The sequence below is a fragment of the Anabrus simplex genome, chromosome 2 (genome assembly GCF_040414725.1).
Source record: "Anabrus simplex isolate iqAnaSimp1 chromosome 2, ASM4041472v1, whole genome shotgun sequence".
NCBI classification, from domain to species: Eukaryota; Metazoa; Arthropoda; class Insecta; order Orthoptera; family Tettigoniidae; genus Anabrus; species Anabrus simplex.
Genome location: NC_090266.1, coordinates 335,182,423 through 335,200,147, shown reverse-complemented (window position 1 = coordinate 335,200,147; position 17,725 = coordinate 335,182,423). Strand labels below are relative to the sequence as shown.

General features: G+C 39.0%; 1 protein-coding gene across 5 annotated transcripts in view; it reads left to right on the top strand.

Moving 5' to 3' along the window:
* Positions 1-17,725, top strand: part of CRMP (Collapsin Response Mediator Protein) — a 486,710-nt gene that overhangs the window by 370,263 nt on the left and 98,722 nt on the right. The window contains exon 10 of one of the 5 annotated variants that reach the window (XM_067140710.2): positions 6,077-6,309. The exons of the other annotated variants lie outside the window; for them this stretch is intronic. Within the exon in view, the coding sequence (XP_066996811.1) occupies positions 6,077-6,309 (233 nt within the window). The remainder of the gene's footprint in view (positions 1-6,076; positions 6,310-17,725) is intronic. 5 annotated transcript variants of the gene reach the window in all.

Genomic DNA, 17,725 nt, shown 5'->3' with positions numbered 1-17,725 from the left:
TCTACTTTCTATTTCTTAAGAGTCTTTTCTTTAGGCCTGAATAGCAGATCTCTAGTAGTTAGTTTGATTTGTGGCTATTTTCACCTGGAATGCACAGTTTGCTCGATTCTGTTCTTCTTCCTGGTTCTTTCTTCACTTCATGAATATAACTGATGATACAATGATAAATGGATGCACTTCCTGCATGATTGGTTATACGAGGTTCATAAGAAGACTAAGTAGACATATAAAAATGACAAAGTTTCATTGCTACGACCTCAGCATTCTTATGATGCACCATATTGAGATACTGTATGCTATGTTGTTCTAAATGGAGTTCAGAACCAAGCAAGGAACATAGCTGTAGTTGGGAAGAGAACTCTTTAAATACTTCTCTTTTACTTCTGTATAGTAAATGTAGTAAATGACCAAATTATCTAGATGTCAAATTTTGAGTTGTTAGGATGCAAATTTATTATCCTTGTACAAATTGTAAAAGCCCACCATTTACTTTTTCAAATTATGAAACAGGTATGATACTGAGTTGCCAGCAGGGAGGTACCTGCATTACTGATGCTGGGCTTCCCCAGATGTTTTCATGTGATAAACGGGCAATTTTATGGATTGCTTCTTGATTTCAGTAATACCGTATTTACCCGAATAATCTCTGCCGTCGAATAATGCATGCACCCTCATTTTGGGAAGGCTCACTTTGAACAAAAATGAAAGAACTAAAATTCCTTGCATCAAAAGCGTAACGTAGGCATAAACGAACTTTTTGTATCACTCCGCGAGGTCCACGTGGTCGTCACGCAAATATGAAAATGTAAATTTACGGATATAGCTGCTTTGCCTGAGATGATAAAAATAAATTATCACTGCTATGAAATATATTTTCCATGAAAATGAGCAAGTAGGCCTACTTACGTGACATGTATTTCATTAATCTGAATTTGCAATAGGGTCGATTCCCTGTAGATGGAAAGATTCGTTGTCTCTTGCATCACTAGAATCCTCTCCTAAACTACTTGCAAGTTTGTCACACTCCATGTCTAAAACACTCTCACAGGTGGTCTCTTTATACTGGACAGTAACATGACCGGTGGTGGATAATTCTTTTTGTTCAATGTACATACTTGAAATAGACACATTGGCGAAATCTGATGTTAGTTTTGCAATACAGTAAAACCTCGTTAATTCAAAGTCTTTGTAATACAGAAATTGGACTTCCAATTACGTGATTTCGAATTAATTGTAATTCAGAAATGCCAACCCTCGCCAGTTTTCGCGGATTCTGCTTTTCCACGTACTGCCTGCTATGTGATATTGTGGCGTTCCTTAAAATGCTGAATACAAAAGAATTACGATTTCACTCTATTTTCAGCTATGAAACACACTATAGACACACCGAAGTGAGTGAAAGTGCAGAAAGCTACCCCTGCACGTTCTGGAAGACGCGTTCTGTCATGACACAGAGAAATTTTGAATTTAAATTACTCTGTAAAATATGGTAGTATTTAAAAAAAAATGTAAAGTCAGTTTAGAATTAAAAGTCTGAATTATTTTCTGTTTAAATATGACATGGGGACAGTTTTCTTCCATGTACGGTTGCACAAAGCATAACTGTAGACTCAGCATCGAAAACTAGGTGAGCCAGGAGCGTGTTGGCAACCTTGACACAAATAAAACCCGCACCCCAATTTCGTGCCTCAACATTTTAAAAAAATGCGGGGATTATTCGCGTAAATACGGTAATTACCATTGCATACTCTCCTCACATTTTAGTTTTACTCCCAATAAATTGATCAATATCAGGATTGCTTTCTTCCACAGTTATTTGATACATCCTGGCATTCTTATGAGCTTTGTGTTTTTGTGCCACTTTTTATAGGCAATTAGAGCTTATACAAAAAATGAAGAAAAGAGAAAAAGAAAGTTAATCTAGCTGTTATGAGGAATTTTTGATAACTTTATGGAAATTGTGTGTAAATGTATATTAAATTATTTTCTAATTCTAATTGCATGCAACTACTGTTTTAATTAGATACAAAATGTTTGATAATAATGTACCTTCCTGATTGTCCTGATTTCTGGACTTTCTGTTTTTAACTATAACATCTTTCATGTGCTCAACTATGCTCTTGTTGTGCTGTGTGTGGAACTATATGAAGTGCTTCTAACTTTGTATTGGCTTTGGGTAACTTTATTCATGTCTTTCATGCTGTGTGCGATTTTGAAACGAACTATTGTGGTCACAGGTGATCAGGTCTTGGGAGTGAAATATTGCAGCACTACGTAGTACTGAATGTGTCAGTACTGGGAGAGAAACTGATAGGGTGATGAGCAGACAGCGTAGAATTTTACTGTATGAAAATATTGCTTCTGGGTAAATGACCCTTGCTGAAGTTAATCGTTCTTGGCCTAACGAAATGGTTGTACTGGAAGAGGGAACTTGAGTTGAACCTTTTTAAACACTCCTTAGCTTTGGCCTAGGATACCCTTCCCAAAATCTAGGTTCTGACTGCAGATATCCTCAGCATGGTTTATCCCAGAGTTTTTTTTTCATATTCTTGCCATGCAAATATTGGGATGATAGCTGTCAGTAGTTCACTATACTCCGTATTTTCTTGCATAATTAACATGATGTTTGACAAAAGGTAGAGGTGAAAAATTTGGGTGCATAAATTATTTAAGGAATTCATACATACAAACATTTTATTTACAATTTATTTACATTTAAAAGATACATCGAATTATGCCATAAGTTTTCTTATGATTGGTCATATTAGAGTACCTGTACATCAGACAAGATGGACATGCAGGGTTGAAGTACAGACACTGGAAAATATTCTTCCTGTTACAAGTTGATAATACAACTTGAACTGAAATAAATATTGATTAAACTAAAGTATGAATCACATAAGTAATAATGGCACTGGCGAAAAGGAAAAAGACCTTAACTTTTATAACAGTTTTCAACATCAATACTGGCATTGCAGGAAGAATTGCTGCTGCTATCACTACTCGCATCTCTTCATAAGAAGTAATCTTCACTCCTGTCTAATGTATTAAAGATTCCCATTTTCTTGAAGCTCTTTTCGATCACCTAAAAAATCACATCCCAAGCACAAAGGAGTTGTACAGGTGGTTTCCAAATCTTACCTTTGGAGTAAGTTCATGCACACTTTCAGGCATTCAGCACTGACAGAGTTTTCGCACATTGTCCTTGAATGGTTTATTTATCGAAACGTTCAATGATTGAAGTACCATTGTCAATACACAAGGAATCATTGCCAAATCAATTTTCATGTTTTCTGATAATTTCTTAGTGTTTTCTGTCAGATGGCCCCAAAAACTGTCAAACAAGATGAGGGCTAGGCATCGAAGGAAAAAACCTGCTCAATGTCCCCAAACCTTTCCTGTCCGGTCTTGTACAAGTGACATGTCCATCCACCTTTTTTCTTCAATATGAATGTGGATCCCTTGCAGAAATTCTACTTTCAGAATTTTTTTTCATTTCAGAATAATGTGAGATGCAAGCTTTCTGCCATCAGTTGTTACAGCAAGCATTACAGTACATCATTGTTTGTTGCGTCCAGTAGTGCGTACGATAACACTCGATGTCCCTTCTTATTGATTGTTTGACTTTGCGGCATATCGAAATTGATTGGTGTCTGATCTACGTTTACTACTTGGGAAGGCAAATATTTCTTCACTTCCAGCTTCCGAAGTGATGAAAATCAATTACTTGTTGGTTGAAAACGTTTTGAATTCTTTTGCATAATGAAAAGAGAAAGTCCATTTTCTTCATAAAATTAATTGTCCAGCCTCGGCTAACCTAAAAATACGAGATACTTATCCCATGTGCTGCAGCTATTTCTCATCCTTTAAAATATAGCATTTCATGAGAATGGCATAGTCAAAGTTGCATAACAAAATCACACCTGCAGATCCTCTTGTACTTGTGGAAACTTGCCATTTTTTAGGCTGCAGAATGCTTTTTGATACTTGTTGGTTGCTTGAAGTGCAATTTTCTGTTTCCACCAGTAGCACACATTGCACTAGGAGACTAAATACTTGCAGGCCGCTGCCTTATTCCTGTGTGTTTCAGTGTAAATGATCACTGCGAATGTATATTGTTACATATCAGTCCTATGGTAGCCCCTTTCAGTACTTCCAGAAACGGGCTAGTGAGTCGCATGAGCAGGGAGTTTCCAATCTGGAGGGTGAGGCCAACCTTTCCATGTATTGTTCTTGTCTGCTTATTTACCCATGCGTTTCTGCGAGGTGCAGGGAGAATGTTCTGTCTCTAACCACATCACGAATATTCCAGTACACATCATTAAAGCTATATAAAAGTGGATAGCCACAAACAGTCAGTGTTAGTCTGTGTGGGACTCCATGGTGGAGTCAGAGTGGGACTGTGTGTTGGGGTTCAGTGGCCGGGCTGAGGGCGACAGAGGTGTTGGCTGTCACTACAGTGTTCCATCGGAGTCTGAACGAGGAAGTGTGGCTGTTATGTTGGCTGTCCAGCGAGTACCTGGACTGAAGACAGCTGTTGGCTGGCGTCAGGGTATTTTCGGCTACAGGACGGAGTAATTTTTGTGCGTGTGTGTGTGCATGCGTGCTTTCGTGGACTGAGGAACATCGTGAGTCAGCGACTGGAGCGGCTATCGTGAGTGTAATTGGAACAGTGCTAATGATCACTGTTGTGAGGAGTATTGTCCTGCTGTTTAACACTGTTGAGTTGTTGCTGTTTCGTTGCTCACTGTGCTTGGCTGTGTGAATTACTGGACTGTCTCTGCAGTCAAACAAAGGAACTGTCATCGTGTGTTGCGTGGCGAGTAGCCTTGTGTTAAAATCTTGCAGTCTGCACGCAGGGTGATTGGGCCTGGAGGAGTGAATGAAAGGTGAGCCTGTGGATAGGATTACAGCCTTCTCAGGTAATCGTCACTAGTCAGGACTGCACTGATTTAGTCGCTGAACTAGTACCGTGGTACTCTCAAAGGGTGATAACAGGAAAATGTGCGATATTTGAAGTGCTAGGTTTCACAATAGGAAGGCTGCTATGTGACATCTTTATTTTGAAAGGCATCCGGAATTACACAGTGAATCAGTGAGAAAGTGGGTTCAACAAATACACGAATGTTTATTTATCCCCACATTAAACAAAAAATTTTGGGGTGCATAAATTTTGCAGGGGCTAACTAATTATGCAAGAAAATATGGTAATACACAAGTCAGTGAAATTCCCAGTACTACTGGTTATGCTCCTTTTCCTTAAAAAATGGTTTATCTTAAGTTTTTATTTGCTTAGTATATTCCACAAATTGTGCCTCCTATATGGTGTACTTTATCACCCACAACAACTCGCATACATTAAATACAAGATGATCAATAATGTACTTTAACCAGCCAGTATGAATTTCTTTTCGTGAGATTACATAAAATAGGAGTAGAGTTAATTCGTAATTTTATGTGATTGTTGATATTGTGATCATAGCTGCTTTGCAGTAGCACCAGCAAGAACATCTTGATGATTGGGCAAACACTTGTTTTGACCATCTAATACTATTAGAAAATGCATCTGTGACCATGATAGAGACCTTCATATTGTCCTTGGGGTGGTTTTTTGAAGTTTTAATAAATCTCAGAGTATCCAAACATTGTCTATCTCAGCAACAGGGATTTATTCATACAAGCAATTGTAACAATTTGTCAGCAGTAAACTTATAGTCAAAATAATAGTATGATTTGGAGTTTGGCTTTTAGAAGTCTTATGCATTTGATCCCTCGATAAAGAGAATTAATAGAATTCAGCCATGATCTGCTTTAATTTTGCAATTACATCTCTTTATTTATATTATTTTGAATATTTTCATGCACTGAAAATACAGCTAATTCTTGAGTAAATTCGGGAGATGTTTGTGTTTTGGTAATAATGTTTGGTAAGATTTACTCTAGAGATCAACTTTGATTTATCAATTGCATGTGTCATTTTAAAAATCTCACTAACTTTGTTCCATTTCTCAGTGTTGCTTGGAATGGTGGAAGTTTGTGTGTGTTGTGGTGAAGCTGTCATGTTGTCATGATTCAGGTGAACTGTCCCCTCTATGTGGTGCGTGTGATGAGCAAATCATCAGCAAATGTCATAAACCAGAAACGAAGTGAAGGTATGGTGGTTTATGGAGAGACTTTATCTTCATCTGTTGGAACTGATGGGACTCACCAGTGGAACAAATGCTGGCAGCATGCTGCTGCTCATGTCACAAGTCCTCCTCTTCGCCCCGACTCCTCTACACCCCAACACCTGCTGAATCTCCTTGCCTCGTAAGTGAAAATTAATGGCCTTTATCCATTAATGATTGTTCCAGTTTCATTAATAATGATAGCAGATTATAATGAAAACCTGCAGTAATTTGTAACGTGTATTTTACTTTGCACTCAAATATTTTTTTAAATATCCAAAGATAGGACCATGAACGGGTTCAGTAGAGATGGAAAGGTTAATGGGGGTTGCTCAGAAGTAATGGTTATTTGACTTGTAAATCCAGATTGTAGTGCCATTTAGTGGAGGAATCTTACATTCACTGTCACTGATTTGATTCTTATATGAAGTTTAGGTGAACAGTTCAATTGAAACTGATGACCTGCCTCAGTATTGTCCCTTATTGAAATACTAAAGGATTATGCTTGTTTTTCTGGTAATGAGTACAGATCGCTGAATGTCTGGTGACAAGATGTTTCCAAAGCAACATTCCACTAAGAGGTATCATGTTTCTCAGTGTGGTAAAAATAATACTATTATAGAAATCCTGATCTTTGTGGCCATACTTCTTTACAATGGAGATCAAGGATGGACATTTTAAGAAACTCATTCTAACAGACAGTATAAATTTACAATATGCTGTTGTTGCTTCTGATTTTCCTGGTCATCCCATTGAAATAAAGAAGTGAAGTCATATAATTTTAGGAGGTTTTCAAACATTTACCATGCTCTGGATTTTGATTCCCCCCCCCTCTTCTCTCTGCCATAAAGCATATTGCATCTAATTTAAATTCATAGCTTCATTAGCAGAGATATGTTCTCTATACATCGATGCAGAAATTATACAGTGTATGTATAATATTGTTACTATGCAATGGTGATTTCTTGCTGTGAAATCCTCACCACTTTCTTAAATACTGTAACTTTGTTTCTGATTCTCTCTCTTGTTTGCTCCACACATACACATAAAATTAAACTATTTTATAATCAAGCTTACTTGATTCTAGCATTACCAGCGGCCTCTAAAATTAAAGACAATCTTTTAAAAAACCTGTTGTCTAATCCACTGAGAATCTATTCAGTTAGACTTCAGTGTTTGAGGAATTAAGAAAACAAAATAATCAGTAAAGGCTTTATTCTACTGCATATCAAGTATAAAATCCAAGCCATTCTGTCCTGGTTTCTTTAAACCAATATATCTTTGTGATTTTCCATTTAATAGACTAGTTTACTTATAAGATGAACAGGGTCTTGAATGGTGGGCAAGATGTAGCAGGACCACCTTCTGTGTTATTGCTCCCAGAGTACAGAGAAATTGCCATTGTCAAATTATTACGAGGGGATTGGGATGTGTAGAATTAATGAGGAATAAACAGCAGCATCAGCCAATGAGTTTTAACCCAGTCCAATGCAATGGTATTTGAAGGAGCTCAGATACACTAACCTTGTGTCTGTAAATTTACTAGCATGTAAAAGAACTCGTGCAGGACAAAATTCCAGCACTTCAATGTATCCAAAAGCCATAAAAGTGGTTAGTGGGAAGCAATTCAGTATCGTTAACATTGTCACTAATGGGTGACTCAGGAAAAACGTAAATATACTTAATAAAATTTTGTAATTGTTTGTTTACATAAGGACCAACTGTTGTTCCTCATGTACACATACAGTTAGCAAATTACTGTTATTCTAAAACTTCCTTTCGTTAATATCAATCAATCGGTCACCACTGATCTGCATTTATGGCTGTCGCTCAGGTAGCAGATTTCTTATTAGTTTTTACATAGTCTTTTCTTAAATGATTTCAAAGAAGTTGGAAATTTATCGTACATCTCCTGTGGCAAATTATTCCAATCCCTAATTCCTCTTCCTATAAACAAATTATTGCCCCAATTTGTCCTCTTGAGTTCCAATGTTATCTTCATACTATGATCTGTCCTACTTTTAAAAACTCCATTCAAGCTTATTTGTCTACTAATGTCATTCCACACCATCTCCGCTGACATTTTGGAACATTCCGGTTAGTCGAACAGATTGTTTCCTTACTCCCAAGACTTCCCAGCCCAAAGTTTGCAACTTTTTATAACACTCTGTCTGTTAATGTTTGAAGACGCTCAAATAAGTCAGCCTCATGTTTGGAGATTTCTGGCACGTAAAATAACTCCTGTGGTACAAAATTCTGGGACCTCTGCATCTCCAAAAACCGTCAAAAAGTAGTTAGTGGGTTGGAGGATTATTATTATTATTATTATTATTATTATTATTATTATTATTATTATTATTATGTCCGATTTCAGGGCTAAATGGTTAGTGACCTGGCCTTTGGTCACAGGGGTCCCTGGTTAGATTCCCGGCAGGGTCAGGAATTTCAACCATAATTGGTTAATTTTTCTGGCACGGGGACTGGGTGTATGTAAACTTGTGAAAATTTGAATTTATAATTCCACCTTTACAATACTGTAACTGTCTTTATTAAAAAGACTACATTAGATTATACTCTTGATACATGTTTCGTCCTCTTCAGTCACAAATATGAAACATTAAAATTAAGGTGAGGACACGTTGAAATAAGTAAATAAAAAGTCTTTGGATCCTGTGACATGGCGTGATGGTGTCTTGTCAATCTTGAATGTTAAAATGGTGCGGCATGAACATGATATGAAGCGTGAAGTCCAATTAAAATAATAGATGAAATTGTTGTTAAAAACCACGAATTGTCCAATCATAAAACGTGAGTGGCTGTGCAGAAAAATTATATGCATATTGTACATAAAACAGTGTGATGGTAATGCCACATTAAAATAGCTTTCTTGATTAGAAGGTGGAGTTATACTGATGATGCAAGTTGAACTTGATTATGTGTTAACCGTAGGGGCCTCCTTGCCAGTCCTACGTTGACCACTCCACCTCAAGTGTTAAAGCTAATCCAATGTATGACCTCATGAAGTTCAGCTTTAAGTACAGGGAATACCATGGATGAAGATTTGAAATGACTCATCAGCCTCTCAATATTATTAAATAAGTTGTATTAATGACTATGTCCCAGGCATGACATTAAACTGCGTCTACCGAGTGACCACCGGTATAAGTGGTCCCCCTCTACCAAGTACCAAAGGCCTCCTCGGAGGGCGGATGAGCAGGCAGAGGTCCAGGGTACCCTCTTGTCCTTGGGGTGGGAAGCTGCCCCTACAGGCGGAAGAGCCACTGGATGGCCAAAGGCATAGGATCAGGAAAGCAAGGGGAAACCACCTGATTATCATCCCATGAGTGCATCATGCAGAGTCAAGAAATGAATATTGGTATGCTGTGTGACCCGAGTAGCGATCGGCGTCAGTTTGGGTTCGGGCCGAACTATGTGAAATGTGCGACCGGGCGTGCAGATATGGACGATCAGACCTCACACGGTAAATCTGCTACGGATCGATAAAATGCAGACCAACTTCGCAAACGTAAAACAACAGCTACATGGAATGTGAGAGGGTTACTTCAGACGGGAAAACTTCGCATTGTAGAAAGAGAACTAAAGAAACATTAAATCGACATTTGTGGACTGTCAGAAACTCACTGGAAAGGATGTGGGCATTTTGAAACAGATGACCATGTAATATACATCGCTGGGGCAAATGATACAGGTCATAATGGCATCGCGTTTCTAGTTGATAAGCGGATATCCCAATATGTTGAGGAATACAGACCTATCAATGAAAGAATACTGACTCTCACTCTAAGCACTAAACCACATAAACTACACCTGATCCAGGTATATCTACCCACCATCGCTGCAGACGACCAAGAGATCGAAGACTTCTGTGCAGACATGGAAGATACTATAGTGTCACTTAAACCAAGAGGTATTACCATCATATTGGGAGACTTCAATGCAAAAGTAGGAACCACCTCGACGGACAAACACCTGCGAGAAACTGTAGGACAGTATGGCCTGGGTGCACGTAATGAGCGAGGCAATTGGTTGATACAGTTTGCAACTGACAAGTCTTTCCATTATGAATACCATGTTTAAACACCACAAACGTCGTCTCTTTACGTGGACCTCCCCGAATGGGCATTTTAAGAACCAAATTGATTACATCCTTGTTGATAAAAGATGGAAAACCACCTTCTGTAATGTGAAAACAAAACTTAGTGCCGAATGCAGATCGGATCATTGTCTACTCTGGGCCTACCTTAGAATCAAACTGAGCAAACCAGTCATCAAAATAAACTCGAAAAAGTTAACGGCCCCTGAGCCAATTACTTTCCAAGGAACACTCCGAAGCACTTGGAAGAGAATTGAAGAATGGATCACAGATGCAGCGAGCCAGGTCCCAAAGATAAACACCGTAGTGAAGCAACAACATTGCATGAGTGACAAAACTTTGGCACTGGTTGAAATGAGACTTAACATCCAGCTCAGATCCAGAACAACAAGGACGACTAATTAAAAAAAATGAACAATGATATCAAACACGCTTGTAAAAGAGACAAGAATAAACGCATTAAGAAATTGTATGCAGAACTAGAGGCACATGTGACCAAAAATCACAGCGCAGAACTGTACGACAAGGTGAAATACTTAGCACGAGTGTTTATGCCTAAGACTCAGATTATTAAAGGTGACCAAGGGAATATCATCACAAATGTAGCAGGCATTGCCATAGTATGGAGAGAATACTGCATCATGCTGTTCCCTGATGGCCCACAACCAATGCCAGGTTACCAGAACCCAACAGACATTGAACCAATGATCCTTAGAGAAGAAGTGGAATGTGCAATAAAAAAAGCTCCAAAACCGGAAAGCACCAAGCCAAGATGGAATCGCTGCTGAAATCCTAAAGAACATGGGTGACCTAGGTGTCGACATCCTCCACAGGTTATGTCAGAAGATATGGACATCTGGAAATTGGCCGTACCAGTGGTGCCACTCCATCTTCGTACCACTGTTCAAGAAAGGTTCTCCACTTGACTTTGCAAACTATCGAACGATAGCCCTCATCTCCCATGCCAGTAAAATCATGCTCACGGTGCTGAACGAGAGGCTGAAGACCTTACTTTCACAAATCTCAGAGGAACAAACCGGGTTTGTTCCCGGTTAAGGAACTCGTGAGCAGATTCAAAACATCCCACAGCTCATAGAAAAGACAAGGGAGTACAATATCAAGATGTTCCTGTGCTTCGACAAGGCTGTTCGAAAGCCTTCGAGAAGGTAAAATGGTCAAAGCTCTGGGCTATACTCGTTGAGATGGGGACGCCGAGACATTTAGTGTAACTGATTCAACAACTGTACTCTTCGAACACTGCTACAGTGATAGTTAATGGCCACTTCTCAGACATCAGACTAGTGCTGGAGTGCGACAAGGTTTCATTCTCTCCCCCTCCTATTTAATGTATACAGCGAGTACATTATGAGGGAGATTCTCGAGGATTGGAGTGACTGCATCACAGTTGGTGGCAGGAAAATTAACAATCTCAGATATGCAGATGACACTGTGATAATTGCAACAGATGACCATGAACTAGAAGCGATCATACGGAGGTTAGACCAGCGAAGCAGAGAATATGGCCTTGAAATAAACAATAAAAAGGCCAAAGTGACGATTGTAGACCGTTTTAATAACAATAGACCTGCCATAACAAGAATTGATGATTATGAGGTTGTCAGTCGCTTCGAATATCTAGGATCTATTGTCACAAATACCGGAGACTGTGAACCTGAGATCCGTAAGCGCATTGCGATTGCGAGAAATTCAACAGCAATACTTACTCGCATCTAGAAGGGGACCTCCATCACTTCCAAGACAAAGCTCACCCTCATTCAAAATCTGATCTTCCCTATCGCGAACTATGCAGCAGAAACTTGGACGATGAAGACAGCGGATCACCGCAGGATTGATGCTCTAGAAATGTGGTGCTATAGGAGATTACTGCGAATACCATGGACAGCACACCGTACTAACGAATCGATCCCGCAACAGCTCAGCATCAGAACAAGCCTGTCCACCCTTATCAACCAAAAACAATTCAGATACTTTGATCATATTGCCAGAAGACAGGAGGCAATGGAAATACTTATCGTAGAAGGAAAAGTCGACGGCCGAAGACCTAGAGGACATGCACCGTTACGATGGATGAACCAGATCAAGAGCTTGACCAGGATGAGCTTACAGCAAGCAAGTCACCATGCCTAAAGCAGAGACTCCTGGAGGAAGATCACGAAAAGGATTGTCGCGTGTACCCTTACGAAGGGTTGGACTAAAAGAGAGTATTAATGACTATACATGCCAATAAATGCCTGCCATACTTGATATACTATCTAATGCAACCTATAAGTAGGTATCTAATGTTGAAGTATTCATTTAAACGAATAATCATGCATGTTAGGGTTTATTTTGATGATCAATTCCTGCCATATTATTCATAAGTATTGTATTATGCTGCCATTTATTATGCGATATGGATTATCTACCAACGCGGCAGCCCTGAAAATGGTTTTCCGTGGTTTCCCATGTTCACACCAGGCAAATGCTGGGGCTGTACCTTAATTAAGGCCACGGCCGCTTCCTTCCCACTCCCAGCCCTTCCCTGTCCCATCGTCGCCATAAGACCTATCTGTGTCGGTGCGACGTAAATCAACTAGGAAAAAAAATCTACCAACGAAACATCTTTATTGCTTCAATAAATATTAATGATCCTTGTCTGTGCCAATATTTTATCCTTTCTCTTCTCATATTTCATTAATTTCAATTATATCTTCACAGCATTAACATCTTTTCTCAGTTAATTCATTCCTTCCTATCTTCATATAACATCATCTCATATCTCTCTTCTCATATTTCACTTCATATGTAATGTAACACATTTCAATATTCATCTTATATAACCCACATTGATGCAGAAATTCTCTTCATCTTTAAAATAAATCAATCTCTGGATCAATATTTACATTTTCAAAATAAACATGTCTTCCGTCTATCTGTATATTCATATCTAACCTTATCTCACCCATTTATTCGTTAAATACGATAAATTACATTTCCCCTAACTTCCTATGGCATTCTATTCTTAAAATTTTTCATACATGTTATGGCATCATATACTATAACTGATTGATATCGTAGAAATCACACTATCATATAATATAGTCTCTTCCCTAATTGGATATGATCTTATTTTCTTAAGAAGACTGCCTAATTCCTTCCTTAAAACGACACACTATTGAGTCACTCGCGAGAAAATAGCTTAGATCGATATGTCTCAAAGATGTAAACGATCTATCACATGATAATCAAAATACAAACAATCTACAATGCATGAAAACTATGGAATTCAGTTGATATTACTCTGAAACTTATCTTATTCTCTGCCTGCCGGGATTGCGTTAATTCTGTTTAGCCATCAGTTGCATTGGTCAGCCTCGTTGTTCCGCCATCAGTCATCGGGATTTTCTTGGGAATTGAGCTCTGCTTTGTCCATCAAATCGGCTGGGTTTCCTCTGGACAGCTCCCCCACATTCTTCTTTACAGGTCCACGACATACGTCTTGCGCAGTCGGGGAAATAAGAAATCATAGAAGAGATTAGTGAAAACATATTGACAGATGCAAAGCCTTCTTGTATGATAATGGTCTTAAGTATCTGCGTAGATAGATATTTATGTTTTTTAAAATTCTATGCAGACTACCAGTATGTCTGCTTAGCTTTACATATTTATTTCAGTTGTAATTGCTAGTTGTATTTGTTTAGCTAAAATTGTGTATTCTAGTCTAATCTTCCTTCTTATAAGCGAAGGCCTGTTCAATGCCCTCTTCTTATGATTTGGCTAGGTGAGTCTTGCCGTGTTTTTCATATTCAATGAAATTATTTTACTGTTAATATTCAAATTATACATATTTTACACCTATATGTGTACAATATCTCTTTCTTCTTTAGTTGATGTTATAACCTTAATGCATTTCCTTTTCAATTGCTCTTCTTGCATCTAACTTGCGTGCGCTTTTTCTTTCAATGTGCATTCAATTCAATTTTTATTTTTCTAAGTGTTGGCGTTAACAATTCGACCATTACTTTGTCTCACTCATGGCCGCAAGGATTCTGGTCATTACTGTTCCGTGTAATTCCATATTTCCTTCATGTTTTAACATCTTATGCGTACTGTTTAATTTTATTATCGGTAATCGCATGCACGTAATTGCTCTCAGAACAATGAAACGTCACATTACTAAGGGCAGAAATATACACAATAAAAACTGTAGAATCCTATACAATACATATTTACATAAGCAACAACATTAACAAAGGAAAATACATTTACAGTAAATACAGGAGTAGAAACAGGAAAGAACAAGAAGGAAAATTAAGTTATATGGTAAATATCATGACAGAAGGACGGAAACAATGTGAAAATGTCTAGGTTCTTGTTGACAGATAAGGTATTAAACATTGCTGGAATACGTATCTTAACAAAGATCTTAAATGAACCCGTATTCCTTAATATCAGCTACTGCGCTACGTTGATGGTGATGTGGCTATATTAAATCAAGACCTTGGAAATGCGGCCTATACCCCATACAGTTTAAATGCTCTAGATCCGCGTATCAGTTTTACACTACAATCTGAATACCAACAGAATCTAAATTATTTAGATTGAAGTATTTCTAGACATCCCAACCGGCTATCTTATGGTATTTTTAGGAAACCAACTCAAATGGTTAGTACAATCCATAATGATTCTCTCCATCTGCAATCCCGTAAAAAAGCAGCATACTATATTATGGTAAATAGAGCATTCACTGTCCCCTTCAAAATGAAGTAAATGTTATATGATCAATAGCTAAATCAAACAAGTATAATGCACAATTTATCAATAAAATCATCAACACAACTAAAACATCAAATTTCTACTTTAAACAGAGAATCAATAGACAAAAAAAAACTTAATCCTCCTTCACGTTCAATAATATAAATATATACCAAATGACTAATATTTTCAACAAACATAACCAACAAATAGCTTTTAAAACTAATAACAATTTCTTTAATACACGTACTATCAATCAAACGAATCAATTTTCTCAATCAGGTGTCTACACACCACAATGCAATAGCTGTGAATGTACATACTGTAACGAGTTGGCAGGGTAGTAGGATCAATTAACACGACTGGTTGCTTCAATACTAAGATTTTTTAGCTAGGGACTAAACTACACAGGACTACACACAACTTTTGCTCATAACACACACTTACGCAGTTCGCGCGCTCTCTCCCTCCCTTCGTTTCTCACTTGTTCTCACACTACACAGTTTTACACTCGCACACAAGGTCCCGCGTTGCTCGGCTACACGTTCTCTCCTTCGCCGACAGTCTGCACTGTAGCACACTAGTCCGATAATCACGGCAGTTCACATACTTCACTACACTGGCAGTCGCTCACGACTGAACCACACCAACTTCTAACTCAGTCTAACTCTCACTGACTCCGGGCAGGTCGTTCCTCTCTTATATACCTGTGCTGGCTCTTCTAGAATCGTCTGGATGCTTGATGGATCCAGGAACATCGCGAGATGGAACACTCCAGATTAATTGTGGAGTCATTTCCATACTCCTCTGCTACGGGACCGCGAGCGGAAGCGAGTGGGGCTGGCCTAGCACTTAAGTGCTGCTAGTGATTGGCGCAGTTGAAGCGTAAAGGGTGGGTCTATACGGTTCCAGGTCGGGCCCACTGCCAGTTGACATGGCGGACATGAAACATGTCAATGCTTCAGGATACACTCGTTTCTCTGCCATGGCACAACACATGACAGACTTAAAACATAATTTTACATCAATTGACCAAGATTTAAGCATATTGAAAATGGATAAGAAGGGCACCATGCTCAACATATTGGAGAACTGTTACATTCATTTAGAACAGTACTTTAACCCTAACCATAATATTAATGAAATAAATGAAAAACCTAAAATTCCATTTGATAGAATCATTCCTATATACGCAACATATAAACGGAAAAAAAAGACACGTTAAGTCCGCCAGTCAGTTCAAACCTACTTACCCACCTCCCACCCGCCTTTCCTCACACATCCCTCCTCCATCCCCTGCCATCATACGATATACTCCTGCTGATATAGATGTTGATTCCTGTAGGGCAACCGAAATACGTAGGTGGATCAAAAGGTTAGTTGCACTAACGCGCCGCAGCAGCGTGCTGTGTGTCGCAAACGTGGGCACAGCGGAGAAAGGGACAGACACTGTCCAGACGTCTGTTAGGCAGGTCGCTGTGGTGTCTCGTCTAGTATTGTGTGAATAGCGGCCAAATGCAATGGCACGTCAACTGGACGTTCACTCCAAATATGGGGTGCTTGCGACAATCTGATTCTTATGGGCCAAAGAATTGCACAGACATTCATCATGAAATTCGTGCTGTGTATGGGGAGTGGGCCATTTTCCGGCAAGGTGTTGTAAAGTGGTGTCAGCAATTCGAAGCCGGACGCAGGGATATCACGGACAACCATCACAAAGGCTGGCCTGCAACATCCAGGACCCGTGCAAAGGTCAACAGTGTGAATGCGATCATTAGACAACCGGTGCATTAAACTGAGAGAAATCGTGACGCAGCTGAACATGTCATATGGCAGTGAGTTCGCCATTGTTCATGAGGACCTTGGATATCGTAAGCTGTGTCAAAGATGGGTCCCACGGCTGGCTGGCCCCACTTTGAGTGAACCATCCTGTAAATTGAGACATACCAGATTGTTTAATTTATTGTTGGTTGTATGTGAGCATATGGTTTTTCCAATTGGATCGTGGCTGAAGATGACCCAGTGTATATGGGCTCAAAACTAGTTGCAATTATATAGGACACTATACAAACTAATGGTATTGAATATGTGGACCTTTCTCTACCCTTTGATAGTGTATTGATGTTAGTAAAACAAAACCAAACCCCATGGCACAAAAACTTCAATGGGCCTTGGCCTGCCAAATGACCGCTGCTTAGCCAGAAGGCCTGCGGATGACAAGATAACACATGTTCAGTGTGACAAATCCTCTCGACTGTTAGTCTTGGCTTTCTAGACCATGGCCGCTACCTCGCTGCCAGATAGCTCCATGATTGTAATCGCATAGGCTGAGTGGACCTCGAACCAGCCCTCAGATCCAGGTAATAACCTGTGGCCTGGCTGGGAATTGAACGCAGGGCCTCAGGGTGAGTGACAGGCACGCCATCCCTAGACCGTGGGACTGGTGATGTAATCTTAGTACATTACCTTTTTGTATCGTATCAGTCTTTTAAAACCTCTGTACTGAGAATGATAAAAGTTTTAACTATTCAGCCAGTGTATCTTTTATGTATTTGATAGTGTTTAGGCTGCCTGCAACGTCTATTTTGACGTTCCATTTTACTCTACCAGACGACAGAGAAATCAGAATTCCATTACTGGAGTATTACTATGTTTGAATTAATTTTGTCAGGTAACCAATGAATGTGTT